At 43.3% G+C, this 13,735-nt stretch overlaps 1 protein-coding gene across 3 annotated transcripts in view; it reads left to right on the plus strand.

Moving 5' to 3' along the window:
* Positions 1 to 13,735, plus strand: part of LOC136885259 (ATP-binding cassette sub-family C member 4) — a 100,072-nt gene that overhangs the window by 54,729 nt on the left and 31,608 nt on the right. For all 3 annotated transcript variants that reach the window (XM_067157737.2, XM_067157738.2, XM_067157739.2), the window contains 3 exons: positions 963 to 1,042; positions 2,462 to 2,612; positions 9,317 to 9,423. In XM_067157737.2, coding sequence (XP_067013838.2) covers positions 963 to 1,042; positions 2,462 to 2,612; positions 9,317 to 9,423 — 338 coding nt within the window. The remainder of the gene's footprint in view (positions 1 to 962; positions 1,043 to 2,461; positions 2,613 to 9,316; positions 9,424 to 13,735) is intronic.

Below are 13,735 nucleotides of genomic sequence, written 5' to 3' on the forward strand. Positions count from 1 at the left end.
GTAACACAGTCAATATGTTCGTGGACTGGCGCTAATAGTTCAAAGATCACATAATCTTTTGACCTGTCAATTTGCGTCTTTTTCCCCTCACAACAAAGACGGTAGTTCTGCTTACGCTGTAAGTATGCAACTGTCTCTTTCTGCGAGTAGAAAAGAACTGCCACGACAACATCCTGTGATGTGGTGCACCACAGCGACACTAGACGACCAGCCGACGAACTTAAATGACTCTATTACGTATATTCTCATCATAAACAATGTTGTCAATATACCCCCTGAGGAGGTAGTCAATTGGAGTGAGACCGGGACTTCTAAGCGGCCAGAGAAGGGCTACCTGTACCATTCCTTCCCCAACTATATTATCTAAGTATGGTAATAGGTTTTTACTGTGTCGGCTGCATATCTGAGCATGCGTATTAGTTCTCCATTGACCTTGATTCACACTACTGTGTTCGGCTTCATGGCTAAATGGTTAGCGTGCTGGCGTTTGGTCACAGGAGTCCCGGGTTCGATTCCCGGCAGGGTTGTCAATTTTAATCATAATTCCTTAATTACATTGGCACGGGGCTACGTCTATGCGTTAATCCTCATTCCATCCTCATCACGATGTGCAAGTCACCTACGGGAGTCAAATGAAAAGATTTGCACCTGGCAAGCTGAACTTGTCCTCGGACACTTCCGGCACCAAAAGCCATACGCCATTTCATTTCCCAACACTGTATCTGCTACTCGCTTAAATACAGCTCCCGAGTAGATGTTGAATAATAATGGGGACAACACAGAGCCTTGTGGAACCCCTCGCCTAATTTCCATAGAGATGACAAACATAACTATACAATCTATACAATCCGCCCGTACTTATCCGTAGCCCAGACCTTAACGTCCCTATTCTAATCCTTAACTAATTACTAACTAACATACATTATTGGCACACGAAATGTAGGTATTCTCTGTTTCTTCAGGCCGGATCATGAACCGCTTCTCCAAGGACGTTGGAACTGTCGATGAGATGATACCATTTCTGTTGTTGGTAGCTGTTCAGGTAAGTCCTAATCTATCTTATATGTATATATATATACAGTATATAAGAGTTTTGTTTGTAAATTGCTCAGAATTTAAAAAGAAGGTACTCCTGTATCAGTCGTATCCACAGTAACAAGGAAATGCATTTTAATTTTCCGTCATGTGTATATGTATGTATATTCGCGCATCACAAGAAAATGTCTGAAGATAATTTAATGAAAATTGGTAAATGAATTCGGAGATTGGGGCACTACAATCTGGGCTATAAATAATTTTATTCAGGCTAAGTCAAATGGTAGTTTAGGGGAAGGCTTGAAATTTAATTCTCAAATGTCTATGTTATTAGTGGTTCTATCTATAAATATTGCATCGTCGCCATAAGACCTATCTGTGTCGGTGCGACATAAAGCCCCTAGCAAAAAAATATATAAATATTGCATAACTAAAGTTATATAGAATTAAATTTCCAATCATTTTTGTCTTATATATTTTACCATACAGGCTATGAAAACAGAGATATTCATGAATATCTGTTTTTATTGCCAAGTCCATATCAACCACGAGAAAGTGGGTAAACAGAATTTAATGAAAATCGGTGTGCAAAGCCTGAGAATAAGGTGCTACAGTCCTGGTTATAAATAATGTTATTCACGCTGGGTGAAATGGTGGTTCACGAGAAGGCGCCTAAAATTCAATTTTCTATATCTATGTTATTGGTCCTGTCGTGATGTACTACATAACAAAAGTTATAGAGAATGCAATATCTGGTCATTTATGTCTTGTGCAGTTTTACCGTACCGACTATGATAATAGATTTCATGAATCTAGACTGTTGTTGCTTATTCCATATCAATGCCGAGCATTGTTGACATGGAAATATTGTTCAGTCATGTTAACTGGCGATGGGTTTTGTCACGATTGTCTTAAGGTATAAAACCGCGCGGTCATCGGTCAATATCGACAAGGAAAAATATGAAGATGATTATAAAAATTAGACAAATCGTAAAGGAACGATTGCTCGAAGAATAAGAGGAGAGAGAGTCAATCAGTCAGTCAGTCAGTCAGTCAGTCAGTAAGGAAGGAGCAAGGAAGGAAGAAAGGAATGACTCCCTCCATCCCTCTCTCTACATTCGATGCCCTAATATCGCAGAGTGGGAAGAGAACTAAATGTAAAGGCCTAAAATATCGAAAGCTTATAAAAATAATCAATAATTTGACTATTGATTGTTGTGATGTGATTTTGTGATTTGTCTCTTCTGCTGCCACCCATCTCCCATAGATGGGATTATTGCTGTGTCCTGAGTAAAACAGCTGGGGAGTTAGATAACATTGCGCATGCTATAGGATTGTCCCATCAGTGGCTTGTATTGCAGCTAGTGTATAATAAATGATTATTTGGAATGCCTTGCTCTGTGTTACCTGTGATCTCTTTCCTCAGATAGTCTTTGTCGCTACTGGTATTATAATACTGGCGGCCATGCAGAACGCCTGGATCCTCATCCCACTGGTGGTTGCAGCCTTCATGTTCTGGAAGGTGTCTCAGTTATATCTGGCAACAGCAGATGACGTCAAGAGGCTGGAAGGTGTCAGTAAGTATGGTGGTACAGTCTGTGTAAACTGATAAGTCAGTGTTCCTCGGGCCGCCTTTTGAGCAGACTAAAGCGGAAGAGAGAGGCTGCGCCTACAGCGTTGGCACTTGCTAAAAGAGGGGCAAGGGGGCTCGCGTTTGATACCACCTGTCAGCACGAGTTACGGCAATGCTGTTACCAATGCAGAGCTGCCATACTTACTCACTTGACCATATTGATGCAGTTACTACCATAGTCCGTTTAAAACAGTTGGGGCGGCATGAGACTCCACGAATACGTTAAAGCATTAATTCTTTCAAATGTGCTCAAGTTAAAACCGGTGTGCTGTGTTATAGTTAAAGTCAGGATTTTCATGCGGTAATGGAATAGATTGCAAACTAATTTGGTTAGTAGGAAATGTCGGTCACCCGCTCTTCCACAATGTAGAAAGTGTAACATAAATTATACGGGTTCTGTTGGGCCGTACCCCTAATATTTATGAAAACCCCATAGCATAGTCGTTGTGAAGGTAGACTATACTTGCTTCTCGCTTCAGTAAGTTTGCATTCTAACCTATTGATGCATAAAATTCCGGGCTCTAGTTATAGTGTTGGAGTACCAGTTTCAATCGCACGCTAGTTCATATGACAATCAACCGTAGAGTGTGACAAGGCAATAACGTCACTTCCGCTTCTTTATGTTCAAAAGGTGGCCCGGAGTATACTTTAAATGGTCTTCCAACCCATCAAGGAGTGGAAGTTCAGCAGTGCGCAGATGACATTGCAATTTACACCTCTAGGAGGAGAAATGGACATGCTATCTCCGCGCTACACCACTGGAAATCGTCTTTTTGAAAGCGGTGCGTCCAAAATGAGGTGAGAATCAATGCCGCTAAAACTCGGGCAGTTATTTTCACCAAAAGACGGCCTAAATGTGGTCATCTTACTATTAACCATGTTCCAGTGTCCTGGACAAATAAGATCAAGTATCTCGGCTTAAGACTGGACAAACATCTGTCCTGGAGGTACAATACATAGGCAAGTCATTAAGTATCTGCAAGTTTACTTTAATTGTCTTTAAGTTGTCGTTGTGTGCTCAGCAGCCGCTGGATGGCAGCGTTGTCTACGTCCATGGCAGGTTTCAGCATTATTAGATCAGTACAGCTTGCGCTGTTGCGACGAAAAGATGACTGATTCGGTCTTTTCCAAATTCAATCAATTTCTTACTGAATAATTACAAGGTCTGTTTGTTAGAGAGAGATTTCCGTCCTGTGTTTCCAAATTCCTCGGACTCTGACATGCGGCAAATAACCGCTTCCATGACAGATTGTCTTCTCGCTCGCCAGTGCAGTACAATGGAGATTTTTCCGAATCATCGGGTTTTCTCGGAAACAGATTGTAGTTCATTCCACGCTAAGATATCTTATGGACCTACAAGGAGTGAACACACCCCCTCTTAGACACCCATAATTCCTCGTAATTAAGGGACATAATACTCTACTTTGTAAAGTATTATGAAAGATATATAAGAAGATGAGGCATTTTTGCCCTGAGTTATTAACATAACTACATAACATTTTCTTTTTCATAAACATATTCGTAGGGAGGAAGCACAATGGCAGGAACAGCCATCGCTTCGTTACCTTCCTTCATTTTCCTTCTTCTGTGCTGCTCTGGTACAAGCCTCGTGTAGTCCCTCACTCTGCGAACCGCCGGCAGCTCACTTCTGTAGTGAAGTCATCTGCAGTATTTACGTGTTGCGTGTGTGTTTTTACGCTTTCATTCAGTGCGTACTTATCTTGTGTTGAGTGAGAGTTGGTTGTGTATTTCATAGTATTTGTGTGTGTTCTATTATTTTCGTACTGTACAGAAGTTGTTACTGAAGATTTTGGTGTTGTGGTGTGCAGCGATACGTCATGGCATAATTTATACTGATAAGAAGATTTGCCGTGTATTTCATTTGTGCTTGGTTTTGTTATTTAGCTGTTCTTTCTTAAGCGCATTTTAATTTTACCACGGTTTATTTACAACCGCATTTCATTTTTACTATTATACGACAGCACAGTAGTATCCCGCGTTGCCTGGGAAGTTTATTAAATGCATTTAAATACATTCCTCACTCCTCGAGCCCATAAAAATATTATTGTTCTATTTTCTCCCCCAATTTGCCTTACACTTCAATGGTGAGGTTTTTTATGTGCCATAGCTACCTCTGATTCTGTCATACTTTCAAGATCTTTGAACGTGTACTTGGCAGCAGACTCAGATGTATTGTCTCTGTAACACCAAACCAGTGTGGATTTGTTAAGGGATGCAGTACCATCGATGCTATCCATGCCACACGCCTCTTGATGGAAAAGCACAGAGAGAGCCAGAAGAGTGTACACATGGCATTTCTAGACCTAGAAAAGGCTTTCGACCGTATCCCACACGAACTTATTTGGCGAGCTCTTCGCTGTCATGGCGTCCCTGAAGAGTATGTAAGCTGGGTGCAACTTCTGTATCGCAATTCCACTAGTGTCGTCCGGAGTCCTGCTGGAATCTCTCCGCCTTTCGATATCACTGTGGGTGTTCATCAAGGTTCTGCCCTTTCACCATTGCTATTCATCCTCTGCATGGATACGGCAACAGCTGACATACAGACTTCACATCCCTGGACCCTTCTTTATGCCGATGATGTGATACTTGCACAAGAAACCCGTCCTGAACTCCAGCATCAGGTTCAAACCTGGAAGGACAGACTGGCTGAAAATGAACTGCACCTCAATATCCAGAAGACAGAATACCTGGAATGTGGCCCCAAAACCAGAGGTACCATAAGTATCAGTGAAGAAGACCTGCAGAAGACCATGCAATTTAAGTACTTGGGATCCGTCGTCACCTAAAACTGTGACACCACTTCTGATACTCGGATGAGGGTAAATGCAGCTTGGCTCAAGGTGGAGACAGGTCACTGGAGTCATCTGTGATAAAAAGATGCCTCAATATCTAAAGACAAAAGTTTACAAGAGTGTGGTACGGCCAGCAGCGATCTATGGGACTGAATGTCGCCCCATGACGAAACAACAGGAGCAAATGTTGACAACCATAGAGATGAAGATGCTTCGATGGTCCATGGGGCTGACCCGATGTGACCACATAAGGAACACGGACGTCCGGCAAAGGTTTGGTGTCGCGCCCATCATAGACAAAGTGAGGGAAGCCCGTCTCCGCTGGTACGGCCACGTCATGAGAAAAAAGGACGACTCAGTTGCCAAAACAGCGCTCCACATCAACCCAGAGGGAACAAGACCACGAGGAAGACCGGCAAAGAGATGGACTGACAACATCAGGGCAGACATGCATAGTGTTGGCTTAACACCAGAAGATGTCAACGACAGACAGAAATGGAGGAGATGTAGCAAAGCAGCTGACCCTGCAAGTCGGGATTAATGCTAAGAAAGAGAGAGAGTTACCTCTGAATCTGCACAAACCAACAATAGCCCCTGTAAACCCCCCGTTCTCTTTAGTTCATAAAAATAATTTGCACCTTATTTTCTTCCGCTTTGTACCTTGAACTTAAGTACTGAATTTCACAAATTTATGTGGCGCCGTTTTCCCGTGATCGTATTGAGCAGAACCGTTCAATATTCAACCCTGTTGTCATAAGAGCAATGTTGTTTTCTTAACATGGAATGAACTACAATAAAAGGGCATAGTTTTCGCCATTGGACTCTCATACACTATCTCTCAAAAGTAAAAGAAAAGGCAACTCCGAGTTAGACAGCCCCTCTGTGGTGTGAAACCACACCATTTTTCCTCCACGTTACTCTCAACCACTCATCGCACCCTCCCTTAAGAAAAACGAGTGAGCACTTTGCCTGGTACGCTGATCAGTGAGATACCTCAACAGTTGTTCCAATCCTTCCCGTTCCATTACTTGTAAATAGGTGCAATTTCTCCGTTCTTCCAAGCAGAAGGTATCTTAGAAGGATATACACTGACTGACAGAGCAATTGCAACACCAAGGAGGAGTGGTTCGAAAGGGATGAAAGTTGGGGAAAAAACAGAGACGGCACGGACGAATAATTGATGTTTATTTCAAACCGATATGCAGATTACACAATGCGCACGGCATCGACTCAGTAGGATGTAGGACCACCGCGAGCGGCGATGCACGCAGAAACACGTCGAGGTACAGAGTCAATAAGAGTGCGGATGGTGTCCTGAGGGATGGTTCTCCATTCTCTGTCAACCATTTGCCACAGTTGGTCGTCCATACGAGGCTGGGGCAGAGTTTGCAAACGGCGTCCAATGAGATCCCACACGTGTTCGATTGGTGAGAGATCCGGAGAGTACGCTGGCCACGGAAGCATCTGTACACCTCGTAGAGCCTGTTGGGAGATGCGAGCAGTGTGTGGGCGGGCATTATCCTGCTGAAACAGAGCATTGGGCAGCCCCTGAAGGTACGGGAGTGCCACCGGCCGCAGCACATGCTGCACGTAGCGGTGGGTATTTAACGTGCCTTGAATACGCACTAGAGGTGACGTGGAATCATACGCAATAGCGCCCCAAACCATGATGCCGCGTTGTCTAGCGGTAGGGCGCTCCACAGTTACGGCCGGATTTGACCTTTCTCCACGCCGACGCCACACGCGTCTGCGATGACTATCACTGACAGAACAGAAGGGTGACTCATCGGAGAACACGACGTTCCGCCATTCCCTCATCCAAGTCGCTCTAGCCCGGCACCATGCCAGGCGTGCACGTCTATGCTGTGGAGTCAATGGTAGTCTTCTGAGCGGACGCCGGGAGTGCAGGCCTCCTTCAACCAATCGACGGGAAATTGTTCTGGTCGATATTGGAACAGCCAGGGTGTCTTGCACATGCTGAAGAATGGCGGTTGACGTGGCGTGCGGGGCTGCCACCGCTTGGCGGCGGATGCGCCGATCCTCGCATGCTGACGTCACTCGGGCTGCGCCTGGACCCCTCGCACGTGCCACATGTCCCTGCGCCAACCATCTTCGCCACAGGCGCTGCACCGTGGACACATCCCTATGGGTATCGGCTGCGATTTGACGAAGCGACCAACCTGCCCTTCTCAGCCCGATCACCATACCCCTCGTAAAGTCGTCTGTCTGCTGGAAATGCCTCCGTTGACGGCGGCCTGGCATTCTTAGCTATACACGTGTCCTGTGGCACACGACAACACGTTCTACAATGACTGTCGGCTGAGAAATCACGGTACGAAGTGGGCCATTCGCCAACGCCGTGTCCCATTTATCGTTCGCTACGTGCGCAGCACAGCGGCGCATTTCACATCATGAGCATACCTCAGTGACGTCAGTCTACCCTGCAATTGGCATAAAGTTCTGACCACTCCTTCTTGGTGTTGCATTTGCTCTGTCAGTCAGTGTAAATACACTGCTATTTGTAGAAAGTGAAACCCTCCAAAATCAGAGGACATGTAGAACAATGGATCCATAATAAGTGTTTTTAATTGCAGAGAGATGGTGTGCCCTTCTGTTTGCAGTGTAACGTGGAAACGTGTACCTTAGTGCCACTGTGCCTCGCCGACATCACAGGAGGGAATATCAGCATGTGAGTGCGTTCGAACGGGGCAGAATGATAGGGCTCCGGTAGATGGGTCTGTCGTTCCGTGGCATCATTGCTGCTCCAACAGTGAGGTGTATGTGGGACCAGTGGAGAGAAGAGCGTCGTACACAGCGCCTACATGCTACTGGACGATACAATGTGACCACAGCGCGAGATGACCGCCATCTTGTCCGCTTGGCCGTAACGGACAGACCAGCTTCGTCCACGGAGTTGGCTCGACGTTGGAGCACTGCAACGGGTGTGGGGATGTCTACATCGACGGTTCGACGCCGTCATCTGAGGGCGTACTGGTGGCACGCATGTTTCCACTGAGCCGTAGACTGCAATGGGCACGTGAACACCGACACTGGCGTGCTGAGTGGCAAAATGTAGTGTTTCCGGACGAGTCCGGCTTCAACTTGTCCTACAGTGATGGCTGCATACGCGTTAGACCCCGCCGTGGTGAATGCCATCGGGCAAACTGTATTGTTGAGCGGCACAGCGGACACACGCCAAGTGTGATGGTTTGGGGCACAATTGCCTATAACATGCGATCTCGCCTCCTACGTCTCGAGGGCAATCTGAACAGCTACCGTTACATCAGTGAGGTTTTACAGCCCGAGGCACTGCCTCTCCTGCAGGCCATATTCCAGCATGACAATGCCCGGCCGCATATTGCGAGAAATGCGCAAGCCTTCTTCGAAGAACGACGGATACCACTACCTCCCTGGCCTGCCCGTTCGCCGGATATGTCACCCATTGAACATGTCCGGGATATGGTCGGTCGGCACCTTCTTCGTGCAGGTCCTCCTGCAGCCACTGTTGATGATTTATGGACGCGCCTACAAACCGCGTGACAGAGTATTCCTCAACAGCATATTCAGGCGCTCTTTGATTCCATGCCACGACGTAATTGTAATCATTTTTGTCTTGTCATGTTCCTAATACGTGCAATAAATTGTGTTGTGATCACAGATCTCGGTCTTGGTGTTTCACTTTCTACAAACAGCAGTGTATTTCTCAAGTTGTTTATCATTTCCAGATACAATAAATGACAGACGTTGCCATGTTTTTGAGCCCTTGGGAATTTATAAATCACCAAGCACTCTAGATATGTCAGTTTGAAGATTGAGTTATCTCCCCTGTCCACAGCACGAAGCCCGGTCTTCTCACACCTGGCAGCGACACTGGACGGTCTGGCTACAATCCGAGCAGCGAGAATGCAGAGTCTTCTAAAGCAGGAGTTTGACGCCCTTCAGGTGAGACAGATGTCTTTTTGTTTCAACTTCAAGCCTTCAAATTATTAAATGCGCGTTATCCCTGTTGATGTCACCTTTCCTCCCAGACTGACAATTCTATTTCTGTTGTTTCACTCATCAGACCATAGACTGTTTTGATGCCACCCTATCTTGTGTTAACCTTAATCTACCCCTACCGTTTTTACTGACTACACTTCCCTCAAAACCAACTGCACAAGTCCTGGCTGCCTTCTAGTCGAATTTCCTCAAATTATTCTCCTCTCAGTAATTCGATTCAGTGTTACTTCATTCCTGGTTTCATCTACCCATCTCACCTTCAGCATTCTTTTGTAACACCACATTTCAAAACCTGCTATTCTCTTTCTTTCTGAGCTATACATCATCCATGTTCGCCTTCAATACAATGCCACGCTTCAGGTGAAAGTCTTCAAAACATCCTTCTAATCCTTATGTCAATGTTCCATGTCAGCAAATTTATTTTCTTAACCCTCGCAGTGAGACGATTCGTGAAATTGATATAACAACTTCTAAAATCGGCATAACAATCGATTTTAGGAATATTCTCGCTGCGAAATGAAATTCTCTATCTGTTGTACGTTGGTTGGGGAAATAATTCAGTAAGCGGCGATCTTGTCAGCTGTAACTGGTCTTGTTTACGTCTGCTTCCTTCGCGCGTTTGAAGGTTATTGTTTGCAAGCCTATTTGTGATTATTGTGTGGCTGATTTACTCTATTTTAATTGGTTTATTTTATTTAGTGATTATTATAATATAAACATGAGTGAATTAAGTGGTTCTAGTGCAATTAGAGAAGCACTGTGGAGGAGCTTGGGAGACGACATTGGTAATGTAGAAGATTTTCCTGATGATTTATCATTAAACGACTTTTCTTCTGGAAGTGGGGAAGGATATGACCCTAATTTAGATATCCGTGACTATAGTCATGCGTCAAGTAGTGATGTAGACAATCCAAACGTGCGAACCCTACCGGGCACATATAGACCTAATGGCCCACCACAACAGACTCTCTCCGAGTCTTTTTTACCTGTGACTTTTTTATTATTCATTGAAGTTCCTATTATTATATATCATTGTGCGTGTAATGAAATTTGGCACATTTTTTATGTCTTGAAATTTAATTTCAGATAATGTAGTGCTTCTTACCAACCTCAAAAATTGGAATTTTTTAAATTTTTTTTCAAAAGTTTGGCTAATCATCCATTATACTTTTACTGGATTCTTGTAAGTAAAATATCCTACTATTATCTCATTCCCTAGGTCTTCCTGAACAAATTGATATATAATATGCCATATGTAGTTACAAATTTGTATTTATTATAATTTTTTTTAAATGTATCTACACACTGCCTTAAGAATGCTCAGCACTTAAGAGTGAAACCATCAGCACTTGGAGGGTTAAGAAAGGTCTTTCTTGCTAGTCTGCATTTTAGGTCCTCCTTCCTTCTGCCATCATTAGTTATTTTACTACTCAAGTAACAATATTCATCTACTTCCTTTGAGACTTCATTTCCTAATCTAATATTTCCTGCATCATCTGACTTCGTTCGACTGCACTCCATTACTTTTGTTTTGGACTTACTTTTCTTTCATCTTGTAATCCTTCTCCAAGACTTTGTCCATACCATTGAGCAATTTCTCCAGATCTTCTGCAGTCTTATATAAAAGAACAAATATCATCAGCAAATCTCAGAGTTTTGATTTCCTGTCCTTGCACTGTGATTTCCATTCCAAATTCCTCTTTGATTTCCTTTACCGGCTGTTCTATATAAAAATGAAAACAGGAGAGCAAACTGCAGCCTTGCCTCACTCCTTTCTGGATTGCTACTTCTTTTTCAAATCCCTCGATTCTTATCACTGCAGACTGATATATATTGTAGATAATTCGTCGTATTCTGTATCTGATCCCCATCACCTTGAGAATTCAAATATCTTGGTCCAGTCAACACTATCAAATGCCTTTTCTAGATCTACATCCGGTTCCATGGCTAAATGGTTAGCGTGCTGGCCTTTGGTCACAGTGGTCTCGGGTTCGATTCCCAGCAGGGTCGGGAATTTTAACCTTAATTGGTTAATTTCGCTGGCACTGGGGCTGGATGTATGTGTCGTCTTCATCATCATCTCATCCTCATCACGACGCGCAGGTCGCCTACGGAAGTCAAATCAAAAGACCTGCACCTGGCGAGCCGGACTTGTCCTCGGACAATCCCGGCACTAAAAGCCATACGCCATTTCATTTCATTTCTAGATCTACGAACGCCATGTATGTGGGCTCGTCGTTCTTAATTAGATCCTCTAAGATCAGACGTAAAGTTAGGATTGCTTCCCGTGTTCCTACATTTGTTATAACCGGGTGAGCTGGCCGTGCGGTTAGAGGCGCGCAACTGTGAGCTTGTATCCGAAAGATAGTGGGTTCGAATCCCCTTGTCGGCAACCCTGAAGATGGTTTTCCGTGGTTTCCCATTTTCACACCAGGCAAATTCTGGGGATGTATCTTAATTAAGGCCATGGCCGCATCTTTCCAACTCCTAGGCCTTTCCTCTCCCATTGTCACCATACAGTAAGACCTATCTGTGTCGGTGCGACGCAAAGCACTAGCAAAAACAAAACTAAAAAACATTTCTTATGAAGCCAAACTTATCTTTTTTTTTCTATTTGCTTTACGTCGCACCGACACAGATAGGTGTTATGGCGACGATGGGATAGGAAAGGCCTAGGAGTTGGAAGGAAGCGGCCGTGGCCTTAATTAAGGTACAGCCCCAGCATTTGCCTGGTGTGAAAATGGGAAACCACGGAAAACCATCTTCAGGGCTGCCGATAGTGGGATTCGAACCTACTGTCTCCCGGATGCAAGCTCACAGCCGCGCGCCTCTACGCGCACGGCCAACTCGCACGGTCAAACTTATCTTCTTCCAACTCAATTTCTACCTGTGCTTCCATTATTCTGTAAGTGCTGTGAATAATAATAATAATAATAATAATAATAATAATAATAATAATAATAATAATAATAATAATAATACTTACAGACACAGTCTCAAAAGTTAAATTTATGGGTGACAAGTTGATGGCTTATCTCCACTCCTTTTCAACTGCATCTTGGAAAACGTTGTGAGAATTTGGAACAAAAAACTGAAGCACAATAATATATTAACACTTATGCTGGGGAGAAAGAACAAAGGTGTTGCAATAAATTGCCTAGCATTTGCAGGTGATTTGTCCATATTCTCTGAAAGCCTGGCTAATGTAGCAATACACGTAAATCTTCTGGAAGACACAGCCAACATGGCAGGCTTAAGAATTTCAGCAGAGAAAACAAAATTCATGACGTACAGTATATAAAAAATGCTCCAAAATTGTTAGGAACAGATGTTGGTTCAATCGAAAAGGTAAAGCAATTCAAATATTTGGGGGAAACAATCCAAGGAAATGGTTTGCTATAGAGGCATGGATACACAAAATGGAAAGATAATATGGTAGATCAAAAAATGCATACAACATAAAATGTTTATCTAAAAATCTTAAAATAAAGCACTACAACACAGTTGTGAAACCAGAATGCTTATATGCCAGTGAATGCTTTGTACTCAATTATAAACTTGAAAGATTGGAATTACTAGAAATAAGAATTATTTAAAAAATATTAGGCCCTCTAAAAACTACAGAATTTTGGAGATTAAGAAGTAATAACGAGATTTATCAGAACATAGAAACCATATCTATAACAGTACGGAAGAGGAGACTGCCATTTTTTGGACATATTTACAGAATGGACTACAGTAGACTAACCAAAAAGATCTTCACGTATCTTAGGAAGAAAAAGTCAACAACCACCTTGATTCAAGAGATCAGAAAATACTTGGAAAGAAACAACATCAGAGAAGAAGTAATGAAAAGAGAAATTTTCAGGAAGAAAGGTTTAAAGATGGAAGGATTGCAAGGGAGGGAGGCAAAGAAAACCAGCTCAAAGTGAACATAGTGAAACAATGAAGGAATATTGGAAGAAAAGGAAGGAACAACAACAAAGGAGGAATAATTGAAATCGGAACGTGGTCCCTAGTAGGCGTAACCCAAGAACAGTAATAATAATAATAATAATAATAATAATAATAATAATAATAATAATAATAATAATAATAATAATCTGCATTTTTGTTGACTTCAGGAAAGCGTACGACTCGGTTGATCGACAGTCTCTCTTCGTTATTCATGAAGAACTGGGGCTTGATTCCAAGACCCTCAACCTCATCAAGGCAACACTCACTGACACTATCTCCAAAGTTAAATTCATGGGGG

The sequence above is a fragment of the Anabrus simplex genome, chromosome 14 (genome assembly GCF_040414725.1).
Source record: "Anabrus simplex isolate iqAnaSimp1 chromosome 14, ASM4041472v1, whole genome shotgun sequence".
Lineage (NCBI taxonomy): Eukaryota > Metazoa > Arthropoda > Insecta > Orthoptera > Tettigoniidae > Anabrus > Anabrus simplex.